Source organism: Oncorhynchus clarkii, chromosome 25, assembly GCF_045791955.1.
Source record: "Oncorhynchus clarkii lewisi isolate Uvic-CL-2024 chromosome 25, UVic_Ocla_1.0, whole genome shotgun sequence".
Classification (NCBI taxonomy): Eukaryota; Metazoa; Chordata; class Actinopteri; order Salmoniformes; family Salmonidae; genus Oncorhynchus; species Oncorhynchus clarkii.
The window spans coordinates 26,130,954-26,143,030 of record NC_092171.1 but is presented as its reverse complement, the minus strand read 5'-3'; the positions used below and the strand labels follow the sequence as shown (position 1 = coordinate 26,143,030).

The 12,077-nt window shown below is 41.4% G+C and overlaps 1 protein-coding gene across 2 annotated transcripts; it reads right to left on the bottom strand.

Annotated features, from left to right (window-relative positions):
* Positions 1–3,025: 3,025 nt before the first annotated feature.
* Positions 3,026–10,158, bottom strand: LOC139384162 (protein FAM98B-like). 2 transcript variants are annotated; one of them, XM_071128859.1, is made up of 8 exons: positions 9,959–10,158; positions 7,730–7,878; positions 7,497–7,625; positions 6,544–6,710; positions 4,861–4,941; positions 4,630–4,746; positions 4,318–4,485; positions 3,026–3,633 (listed from the first exon to the last, which is right to left on the bottom strand). In XM_071128859.1, exons 1-8 carry the CDS (start codon positions 9,994–9,996, stop codon positions 3,424–3,426), a joined length of 1,059 nt encoding a protein of 352 aa, XP_070984960.1. In that variant the 5' UTR covers positions 9,997–10,158; the 3' UTR covers positions 3,026–3,423. The 2 variants fall into 2 exon arrangements, with proteins under 2 accessions (XP_070984960.1, XP_070984961.1); XM_071128860.1 differs by having other exon boundaries at positions 7,497–7,627; positions 7,738–7,878; positions 9,959–10,119.
* Between the last annotated feature and the right edge of the window lie 1,919 nt (positions 10,159–12,077).

Below are 12,077 nucleotides of genomic sequence, written 5' to 3'. Positions count from 1 at the left end.
CTCTTAAAAGGGGGGGGACACTCGACCCAAACTGCTACAGACCTATATATATCCTACCCTGCCTTTCTAAGGTCTTCGAAAGCCAAGTCAACGAACAGATTACCGACCATTTCGAATCCCACCATACCTTCTCCGCTATGCAATCTGGTTTCAGAGCTGGTCATGGGTGCACCTCAGCCACGCGCAAGGTCCTAAATTATATCTTAACCGCCATCGATAAGAAACAATACTGTGCAGCGGTATTCATTGACCTGGCCAAGGCTTTCGACTCTGTCAAACACCACATCCTCATCGGCAGACTCAACAGCCTTGGTTTCTCAAATGATTGCCTCGCCCTGGTTCACAAACTACTTCTCTGATAGAGTTCAGTGTGTCAAATCGGAGGGCTTGTTGTCCGGGCCTCTGGCAGTCTCTATGGGGGTGCCACAGGGTTCAATTCTTGGACCGACTCTCTTCTCTGTATACATCAATGTCGCTCTCGCTGCTGGTGAGTTTCTGATCCACCTCTATGCAGACGACAACATTCTGTATACTTCTGGCCCTTCTTTGGACACTGTGCTAACAAACCTCAAAACGAGCTTCAACGCCATACAACTCTCCTTCCGTGGCCTCCAACTGCTTTTAAATACTAGTAAAACTAAGTGCATGCTCTTCTACCAAATTGCTGCCCGCACCCTCCCGCCTGACTACCATCACTACTCCGGATGGTTCTGACTTAGAATATGTAGACAACTACAAACACCTAGGTGTCTGGTTAGACTGTAAACTCTCCTTCCAGACTCACATTAAGCATCTTCAATCCAGAATTACATTAGAATCGGTTTCCTATTTTGCAACAAAGCCTCCTTCACTCACCAAACATGCCCTCGTAAAACTGACTATCCTACCGATTCTTGACTTTGGCGATGTAATTTACAAAATAGCCTCCAACACTCTACTCAGCAAACTAAATGCAGTCTATCACAGTGCCATCTGTTTTGTCACCAAAGCCCCATATACTACCCACCACTGCGACCTGTATGCTCTCGTTGGCTGGCCCTCACTACATATGTCGCCAAACCCACTGGCTCCAGGTCATCTATAAGTCTTTGTAGGGAAAGCCCCACCTTCTCTCAGCTCACTGGTCACCATAGCAACACTCATCCGTAGCACGCACTCCAGCAGGTATATTTCACTGGTCATTCCCAAAGCCAACGCTTCCTTTGGCCGCTTTTCCTTCCAGTTCTCTGCTACCAATGACTGAAACGAATTGCAAAAATCACTGAAGCTGGAGTCTTATCTCCCTCTCTAACTTTAAGCATCAGCTGTCAGAGCAGCTTTCCGATCACTGTACCTGTACAAAGCCAATCTGTAAATAGCACACCCAACTACCTCATCCGCATATTACTTACCCTCTTGCACCCCAACATCTCTACTTGCACATCATCTGCATATCTATCACTCCAGTGTTAATGCTAAATTGTAATTATTTTGCCTCTATGGCCTATTTATTGCCTTACCTCCCTACTCTTCTACATTTGTACACACTGTACATAGAGTTTTCTATTGTGTTATTGACTGAACGTTTATTTATGTGTAACTATGTGTTGTTTTTGTCGCACTGCTTTGCTTTATCTTGGCCAGGTCACAGTTGTAAATGAGAACTTCTCAACTGGCCTACCTGGTTAAATAAAAGGTGAAATAAAAAAAAGAAAATGGTGCCACCTGGTTAGCTTAATAAGGAATTTGAAATGATTTGATACTTAAGTATATTTTAACAATTACATTTAAATCAAATACTTTTACTCAAGTATTTTACTGGGTCATTTTATATGAAAGTATCTTTAAGTATGATTCAAGTATGACCCTTGGGTACTTTTTCCACCACTGATCCGAAGGCCTCGCAAGCCACCCCAGGGCCATCTTGGCAGCTGGGCACACAGGAGGCCATTACACAGTGGCACCATCACGCTCAAGGCGAGCAACCCTGCCTTGTAGACCATCTTCTGTTGTCCCCTGAACAGACTTCTCAACAATCTTTGGGTCGGATCGAGTGGAGCCGCCACCTCCACTTTCGGTCTCCTCCTCTACGGTGCATCGCTTGGCACACTGCTCAAGTTCTTTACACTGCGCAGTTTCCTCAGTGAGAGATGGAGCCCTTTTCCCGTGTGCAATGGAGCTGTGTTTTGCCAGCGTCTTTGGCTTCGGTAATTCCGTCATCCAACTTCTTTAGCCTCTCCTACAACACCAGGATGTGAGAATTACATTTTCCCACTGAGTTTTGCATCTCCTCGATCAACTCACCCTTGTGAAAAAAAGTGATTTGGTCTTTAAATGGACAGATCACCCTTCAATTTCAATCTGATTCCTGGCTGTGTCGCTCTGCCATTCAAGCTCCAGGCGTCGAGTCTCCACTCCCCAGCTGTGCTCCTTTGCTGATGCACTCATTCAGGGCTTTACACATCTCCCAGATCCTGTCCCTTATCGTGTTCCCCATTCCAGGCTTTTCAGTCGTTATTCAGGTCTGTGTTCTCTTTACACAGCCTTGGCATTTCCTTTGTCACTTGGATTTTCTGGAGCTCTGTGTTTTCTACCAAGTAAAGATTCTTACTATAGGTGAGGTCTGCTATCAGGACGCTCGTCATCCACATAAAGTAGCAGGCATAGAAAGATCACTCAGCAGAGTTCCCACTTCTGTTTTTCAGGGGAAACGCTGACTACGCATAGGCTATCCACATGCGGCTCAGGTGAATTAAGTATCTCTGCCCGATCGATGCTGCTACCGTCTTTCACTGAATGTTTGCCCCATCCAGAGTCTCGCTGTGGATGGCGAGAGCACTTGCAGTTGTACTTGAAGCACTATACCGCCAACGTTCAAGCCACTGGTTTTGTAAGGTCACGGTCATTATGACATAAATCACGCCAAACTTCTGATACAAGAGGCCAATCCATGAGGGCGAATGAACTCAACTCATGTAAAACTAATTAAATATCTATGCATAAGGAATTACACAAGACAAAGACACACACACGGGGAACCTAGACATTTAAATCTGAAGAAAGCATTTTATTATTCAAGTCAATCGGATTAAGTCTTCAAATCAAAAAGTTCATTACCATAATTCCAATTTCCGAAAAGTTAATTTGATAAAACTACCAACATACAATCAGAAAATACGTAAAACTATATAAAATGGTCAGTGAATTTGACTTACTGTCGGTATTGCTTCTACAACTCTCCACAGCAACACAGTTCATAAGAACTCTGAAAATGAACACAAATCAGTGACAAAAATTGGAGTTCATACAGTAACATTCTGTACCTATCACTCCAAATAAACAATGCCTTAGTGTTGCACTTAGCGACACATATAACCATGAGTAGGTTTCAGTTCACCTATTGAACACTGTCTGGCTTTTCAGTTTAAAAAAAACCCTGGTAAGTTAGTATTGATAACGTCCTCTCTTTCCTCCATGACCCCAACCAGCTCCACCACCTCGCCAGCCACTCTTACCCCCTCCCCAACCACCACCTCCCCGACCACCCCAACCCCCTCCACCGTCTTGTCTCTTCTGCCAGGCTGGCATCTCAGGGAGAGGGGCGTCTATCTCAGAGGGCCGGCCACCTCTATCTGGCACCCTACCCATCAGGATCTATAGAAGAGAAATACAATGGTAGGTCAATGGATGGAGAACATTTTTGTCATTTATGCTGCACTTCCACCTAAGAAGTACCCCACCCCAGTGTGTCACCTGTGTTTTATGTTAATGCTAGCTCTAGTATAATTGTTTCCATCAGGAGTGTGACACTAAATACTTGGGGCAAGCATACTCAACAACCTCTGCACCATGGGCTCCCGAGTGGCACAGCGGTCTAAGGCACTGCATCTCAGTGCTAGAGGCGTCACTACAGACCCTGGTTAGATTCCAGGCTGTAACACAATTGTCGCAGCGTCGTCCGGGTTAGGCCGGGGTATGCCGTCATTGTAAATAAGAATTTGTTCTTCACTAACTTGCCTAGTTAAAGGTAAAAAAAACAAGAGTTGCTTTGTGAGGTGTTAAGGTTCACATGTAGCTATTGTTATGTAAATGACAGCTGAAAAATACCAGTAGCTTGGCTTTGGCCCCAAGTCAGAGCCATGAGACACAGGTGCCAGTCCACATAAATGGAAACAGAAAAGTCTGAGCCTTTTGGGTAAATCTAAGATGGAAACTCAACATTAGTGCAATTCCACTGCTGGGTACTTGGCCTAAATGCTCAAGACTTATGTACACTCATTAGACATTTGGACACAATGTACCTTGGGTCACATTCCACAGTCTGGAAGGCTACAGTACCTTATTGACAGCACAGGCAGTATTCTCTCTGCTGGAGCCACTGCTGGTCTTCACCACGTTGCATATGTCCTCCCTGGCTGCCAACAGGTGAGCCATGCCTACAGATGAACTCTGGGCCAGGGTGTGTCTCTTAGGCTGGTAGGCCCTGGCCATGCTATCAACTCTCTCCTAACAGACAGACAATACAGTTTGTTGAGCATAGGACACGGACAATGACGTTCTGCATAGAAAGAGCAGAAAGGGAGTAGCCTGCCGATTTAAGGGGGTCACTAACGTTGAGACTATCAAGATACACCAGAGCACTCCACCTGCCTTGGCTCTCTCTGACCAGCCGAAAGACTGCACAGTGACGTCGAGACGTTTGATCAGCATCCTCCGTCGGCACTCAAACTCTGAGGACAGGACGGTGTTGATCTGCTCCAGCCGCTCCTGTGGAGACGTGGCCCATATTCAATGCACACTTGGCATCCCCTCATGGCTTTGCAGGAATTATACCCTTTGCCTCCACAAAAATGGGTGACATCCTGAATGCAGTCTGCTTACCCACTGTTCACTGTCGAGGGAGTTCTTCAGAACAGGCTTTCCAATGTGATCCTTTGGAAGCTCTTGAAGCACTGCGTTTATCTGGAAATACATACAGTGCTTTCTGAAAGTATTCATACTCCTTGACTTATTCCACATTTTGTTGTTACAGTCTGAATTTAAAATGGATTAAATAGATGTCTCATCCATCTACACACAATACCCCATAATGACAAAGTGAAAACATGTTTTTAGAAAACGTTGCACATTTTTTCAAATACAGAAACAATTTCATAAGTATTCACACCCAAGTCAATACTTCGTACAAGCACCATTGGCAGCCATTACAGCTTTGAGTCTTTCTGGGTAAGTCTCTAAGAACTTTCCACACTTGGATTGTGCAACATTTGCCAATTATTATTTTCAAAATTCTTCAAGCTGTCAAATTGGTTGTTGATAACTGCTAGACAACCATTTTCAGGTCGTGCCATATAAACTGTAACTTGGACACTCAGGAACACTCAGTCTTCTTGGTAAGCAACTCCATTGTAGATTTTGCCTTGTGTTTTATATTATTGTCCTGCTGAAAAGTGAATTAATCTCCAAGTGTCTGGTGGATAGCAGACTGAACAATGTTTTTCCTTTAGGATTTTGCTTAGTAACATTCCCTTTATTCTTTATCCTGAAAAACTATTATAAGCATACCCATAACATGATGCAGACACCACTATGCTTGAAAATATGGAGTGGTACTCAGTAATGTGCTATATTTTACCCAAATATGACAGTATTTCGGACTAAAATGTAATTGCTTTGCCACATTTTCTTCAATTACTACTTTAGTGGCTTGATGCAAACAGAATGCATGTTTAGGAGTATTTTTATTTTGTACAAGCGTCCTTTTCACCCTATTGTGGTGTAGCTACAATGTTTTTGATCCATCCTCAGGTCTCTCCTATCACAGACATTCAATTCTAACTATTTTAAAGTCACCATGGTGAAATCCCAGTACGGTTTCCTTCCTCTCTGGCAACTGAGTTAGGAAGGACGCCTGTATCATTGTAGTGACTGGGTGTATTAATACACTATCCAAAGTGTAATGAATAACTTCACCATGCTCAAAGGGATATTCAGTGTCTGCTTTTTATTTACCCATCAACTTATAGGTAGGTGCCCTTCTTTGCAAGGCCCTGGAAAACTTCCCTGGTCTTTGTAGTAGAATCTGTGTTTGAAATTCACTGCTCGGTTGAGGGACCTGTACCCCACACATAATTGTATGTGTGGGGTACAGAGATGAGGTAGTCATTCAAAAATCATGTTAAACACTTATTGCACACATTTTGAGTCCATGCAACTTTTTAAGCACGTTTCCTACTACTTATTGACTTAAGACATTTCAGCTTTTCATTTGTAAAGATGTCAAAGTACATAATTCCACTGACATTGGGGTATTGTGTGTAGGCCAGTGACAGACAAAATCTCAATTTAATCCATTTTAAATTCAGGCTGTAACAACGTTTGTAAAAAGTCACGGGGTGTGAATACTTTCTGAAGGCACTACAAGATACAATGCATCTGTTTAATACAAAGACAATGATAAAAATCGATGGCTATGCATTCGGGACATTCTATTGAGTTAACGAAGGCTGTTTTTGCAGCTTTTGTATACCAAACCTTCTGAGCTCTGAGAGGAAGTGAACACACCTTTTTCCCTATCCCAGAGAACAGCTCTGCTACTCCCTGCTCTCTTAGCTCTGGGAGCTTCAGTGTTTCACAGATTGCCTGGAGATCGTTTCGGTCTTTGTGTTCTTTGTCCTTAGCAGGTCGTCTCTTTACTATCTGTGCAGCTTGTAGCTCAGAGCATAAAAACACTGCAGAATAAAGATAGGAGCCACAGGTTAAAAAAAACAAACATGCAAAATGAAAACTCAAGACCAAAACCACCCGAGTCACAGCCTGTTCACCCTGCTATTATGCAGAAGGTGAGGTCAGTACAGGTGGATCAAAGCTGGAACCGAGAGACTGAAAAACAGCTTCCATCTCTGCCCTGAGCTTCGTCACTCCACTAGCCTGCTACCACCCGGTTACTCAACCCTGCACTTTAGCAGCTGCTGCCCTACTGTATGTACATAGACATGGAATCACTGGTCACTTTAATCATGTTTACATACTGTACTCTAGTCAATGCCACTGACATTGTTCATCCTAATATTTATATATTTAATTCCATTGTTTTACTTTTAGATTTGTCTGCATTGTTAGATATTACTGCAGTGTTGGAGCTAAGAACAAGCATTTCGCTACACCCGCAACAACATCTGCTAAATATGTGTATGCGACCAATAAAATTTGATTTGATTTATATTAGGAAAGGTGTAAGTCTGAACCATGGCAGAGCCGCAACATACCAAAAAGGGTATCATGGTAGCCTAGTGGTTAGAGCGTGGGGCCAGTAACCGAAAGGTTGCTAGATCGAATCCCCGAGCTTACAAGGTAAAAATCTGTTGTTCTGCCCCTGAACAAGGCAGTTACTGTTCCTAGGCCGTCATTGTAAATAAGAATTTGTTCTTAACCTTAATAAAGGTGAAAAAATATATAATAATAACATGATGGTACTTAGCCCAGTATTCTGGACAGATGGCCAATTCAATACTTACATACTAGCTTTAGATAGTCTTTCTTATTCTGCAGCCCTTCTTGTATAATCCCGGAGACAAGGCCTTGATAAGGGCACTGCAACTCCTTCAGCATGCCACTCATCTCAAACTGAAGGCCATCAGTGTCACCTAAACACACGTTTCAGAATTAACTTAGCAATGGCAATAGTATCCGATTTAATAAAACACATTTCAATCAAATGGGACAGTAGAGGTAATGTCTTTTGGCTAACCTGAAACTGAAGAAATGCTCTCTTCCAGATCACATAACGGTTTCAGACGGGACGCTAACCACATGCATAGGTTGACATACTCTGTTGATAAAAGTCCACTTTCACATGCTCTGACAAGCCTCTCCTCAGTCTGCAGCGGTCCTTCATACCTGCGCACGAACAAACAATATGATCTAGCTGTACGCTAGCATTGAATCAGAGCTATAATAGCACTTGGATGTTGTATGGATGCTTTTGCGAGGGAATAAGCAAAGGACCCTTATATTTTTCTACCACTGTCTAGAATGACTACACTAGTTAAGCATACTGAACAAACATAAAACTCAACTTGCAACAATTTCATTGATTTTCCAGAGTTACAGTTCATGAGGAAATCGGTCAATTTAAATAATTTTTATTAGGTCCTAATCTATGGTTCACGTGACTGGAAGTACAGACATGCATCTGTTGGTCACAGATACCTCAAAGAAAAACAGGCCTCAGGATCCCCTCACAGTATTTTTGTGCAATCAAAATCGGGCACTGGGTTGACATCAGCTCGTATACACAACGCCATACACGTGGTCCGCGGTTATGAGGCCGGTTGGGCCTACTGCCAAATTCTCTAAAACAATGTTGGAGGCAGCTTATGGTAGAGAAATTAACATTCAATTATCTGTCCCCAGCACAAGGTGAACTGTATAATGATCATGCTGTTAAATCAGATTCTTGATATGCCACACCTGTCAAGTGGATGGATTATCTTGGCAAATGCTCATTAACAGGGAAGTAAACACATTTGTGCAGAATATTTAAAAAATAAATAAGCTTTTTGTGCATATGGGACATTTCTGGGATCTTATATTTCAGCTCATGACACCAACACTTTACATGTTGCGTTTATAGTTTTGTTCAGTGTATATTGCAGTGTTGGGGAAGCTACTATGAAAATATAGGTTTACCAAGCTACCAATTACTTCACACTGGACGAAGTTAAGCTACACTAAAGCTCTAGTAAATAGTTTACTTAACTAAAGCTACTATGAAAAAGTAGTTGAAAAATTATCATATGCAAATCAAAAACACTTTGGGGTCATATGTTAACAGAAAGTGTAATAGAGCACAGTATGAGTCATAAACCCATACAACCTAGAGTTCAAACAGGAAAATGGTTCCAATAGTTTTTTCACCATTCATTTTTCCCATAGGGGATTTTAGAAACACTTAAAACAAGGGCTGTTTTGTGTAGGCTTACCCGTTCTGATAACCATGTAAATCTCTCTAGGACAAGATAACTTTTATCAATATATTCACCTGTATTACCCCCCCCCCCCAAAAAAAAATGAAATACTAATTAACTGCTAATGTCGCTATCATATAGGACCACAAATGCCATGATGATCTGGACAAGACTGCAAATCGAGGCAACGGTAAGAATCGCTGGATTAACAATCGAATGTTAGCTAAATGTAGTAATGAATAAATTGGCAACATTTCTTTAAATGGACAATTCTGTGAACCATCTTATGCAGGTTTTAAATTGACACAATTCCGGTTAGCAAAGGAGTCTGCTAGAGATGAGGTGCAGGAGCTTGCAGGGATTTGTAGTTTTGCATTATGTCTACTTTGATGCTAATTAGCATTTTCGAATCTGAGAGTTAATAAAGCCGAATATATTGATTAAAGTCACCTTGCCCGAGAGATTGACATGGTTATCAAAACGTCACGCCGGGATAAGCCTACACAAAACACAGCCCTTAAAGTTTTCTGGGAAAAATGTATTAAGCGAAGACAATTGGAACCATGACCTGTAGGTTTTATGGGTATTACTATACCTCCACCGTGGGACTCTATTTAGCCCATTTAAACACAAAAACTATGTTTCAAGGGAGAATTGATTTAAACACAAAAACTATGTTTCTAGGGAGAATTGGGCCGGTCTGATGCCGAAAGAGAAAGGAAATGATTTCCTACTTAACCCTGAATTTATTTTTGCACAAAAAGTGTAGTTCCAGTAGTTAGCTAGCTACACCGATACTCTATATGGCAAATGTATTAAAACACTAAAGTTAGCAAGATACCTAGATTTGAATCTAGTTAAACTACCACCAGGATACTGCAAATGTAGTTAAATTACTAGTTGAAATACATGTAGTTCACTACTCCACAACACTGTTATATTGTTAACACCCTTGCTAGCGGACAGCATCATCGGTGGTGGTGGTGGTGGTATTGTGCATACTTGCTTACCCAACTTGTTCCAGCGCATCTAAAATATCACTTTCCATTGTGGTAGACAACAATATCAGAAGATTCCTTTTACTTTAAAGATGTAACAGATAGAAGCTTGAGTGTGACAATGTGATACAAACATATCATTATCTACGAGCTAACCTAGCTACGCCGTTTTGAAAAACATGCCGCGAGTTAGGTGTAGCGAAAATTAAATCCGTAATGGAACATGCATCTTGGTTAGTTACATTCCGCCCAGTGTTTATCACATCTTCCGTGGACTAAAAAAGTATAATAATACAATCAAAAAGCGCACTTTGAAAAGGTGACATCCCATTCTGAAATATAATTTACCATTCATTTATGTGAATGAAAATGTTTCATTTGTGTTATGCCATGGCCCATGATCTATAGATAATGCTATCAATTTACTATATAACCATAACTATCTGTCAGGTAATTCAACAAAATACTATTATAGTATATGTGACTTTCACATGGGAAAACCTTATCCAATGCATTTCACTCGAAGGGAAGGAATTGGTACTATAATAAAACCATCCCGCTTACCAGTTTTGATATTTGCTCAATGAAAAATAACATGAGTACAAGTTACCACGAGCTAGGGATAGCCTAATACCTGAAAAATATCCCTGGTTAAAGGGAAGCTCAACTCCAAATACGGCCTTTGTCCAACCCCTTCAAATAAAAAAAATACATTCAGGTGAGAAGTTGTGGGTGGGGGCAATTGTTCGTCAGTATTCATTTTGTGGGAGGGTTAAAGTAGTTGTACCTGATGCCAATACTTTCTCACCAAAGCATCATGAGACAATCATTGATCTCACTCTCAACCCTGTTACATGACAATTTTGTCATACGTTTTGTAAAGGTTATGAAATATGAATTTGATGTTTGAGCTCAGTCTGAAATGTTTAGAGCAATCATGAGAATATTGATTTTAGTTCCAATTCTGAAGTGAAACAATACTTTTGATAAATTAAGATAGCAAAAGGGAGATTTTATACTTGTAATTATTGAATTAGTTTGAGGGACATATGATTAATACAAAAATGTTGATTTTATTACAAATGTCTTTAATAATCATATTCAGACTACTTCCATAGCGTCCATTACAGGGTTGAAGACAAATGGTGTCCATTTCAGAAAAGAATGCCAAGAGTGTACAAAGCTGTCTTCAAGGCTAAGGGTGGATACTTTAAAGAATCTAAAATCTATTTTAATATGTTTAAAACTTTTTTAGTTACTACATGATTCCATGTGTAATTTCATAGTTTGTCTTCACTATTATTCTACAATGTAGAAAATAGTAAAAATAAAGAAAAACCCTTGAATGAGTAGGCGTGTCAACTTTTGACTGGTACTGTGTGTGTGTGTATATATATATATATATATATATATATATATATATACTGCTCAAAAAAATAAAGGGAACACTAAAATAACACATCCTAGATCTGAATTAATGAAATATTCTTATTAAATACTTTTTTCTTTACATAGTTGAATGTGCTGACAACAAAATCACACAAAAATGATCAATGGAAATCAAATGTATCAACCCATGGAGGTCTGGATTTGGAGTCACACTCAAAATTAAAGTGAAAAACCACACTACAGGCTGATCCAACTTTTATGTAATGTCCTTAAAACAAGTCAAAATGAGGCTCAGTAGTGTGTGTGGCCTCCACGTGCCTGTATGACCTCCCTACAACGCCTGGGCATGCTCCTGATGAGGTGGCGGATGGTCTCCTGAGGGATCTCCTCCCAGACCTGGACTAAAGCATCCGCCAACTCCTGGACAGTCTGTGGTGCAACGTGGCGTTGGTGGATGGAGCGAGACATGATGTCCCAGATGTGCTCAATTGGATTCAGGTCTGGGGAACGGGCAGGCCAGTCCATAGCATCAATGCCTTCCTCTTGCAGGAACTGCTGACACACTCCAGCCACATGAGGTCTAGCATTGTCTTGCATTAGGAGGAACCAAGGGCCAACCGCACCAGCATATGGTCTCACAAGGGGTCTGAGGATCTCATCTCAGTACCTAATTGCAGTCAGGCTACCTCTGGCGAGCACAAGGAGGGCTGTGCGGCCCCCCAAAGAAATGCCACCCCACACC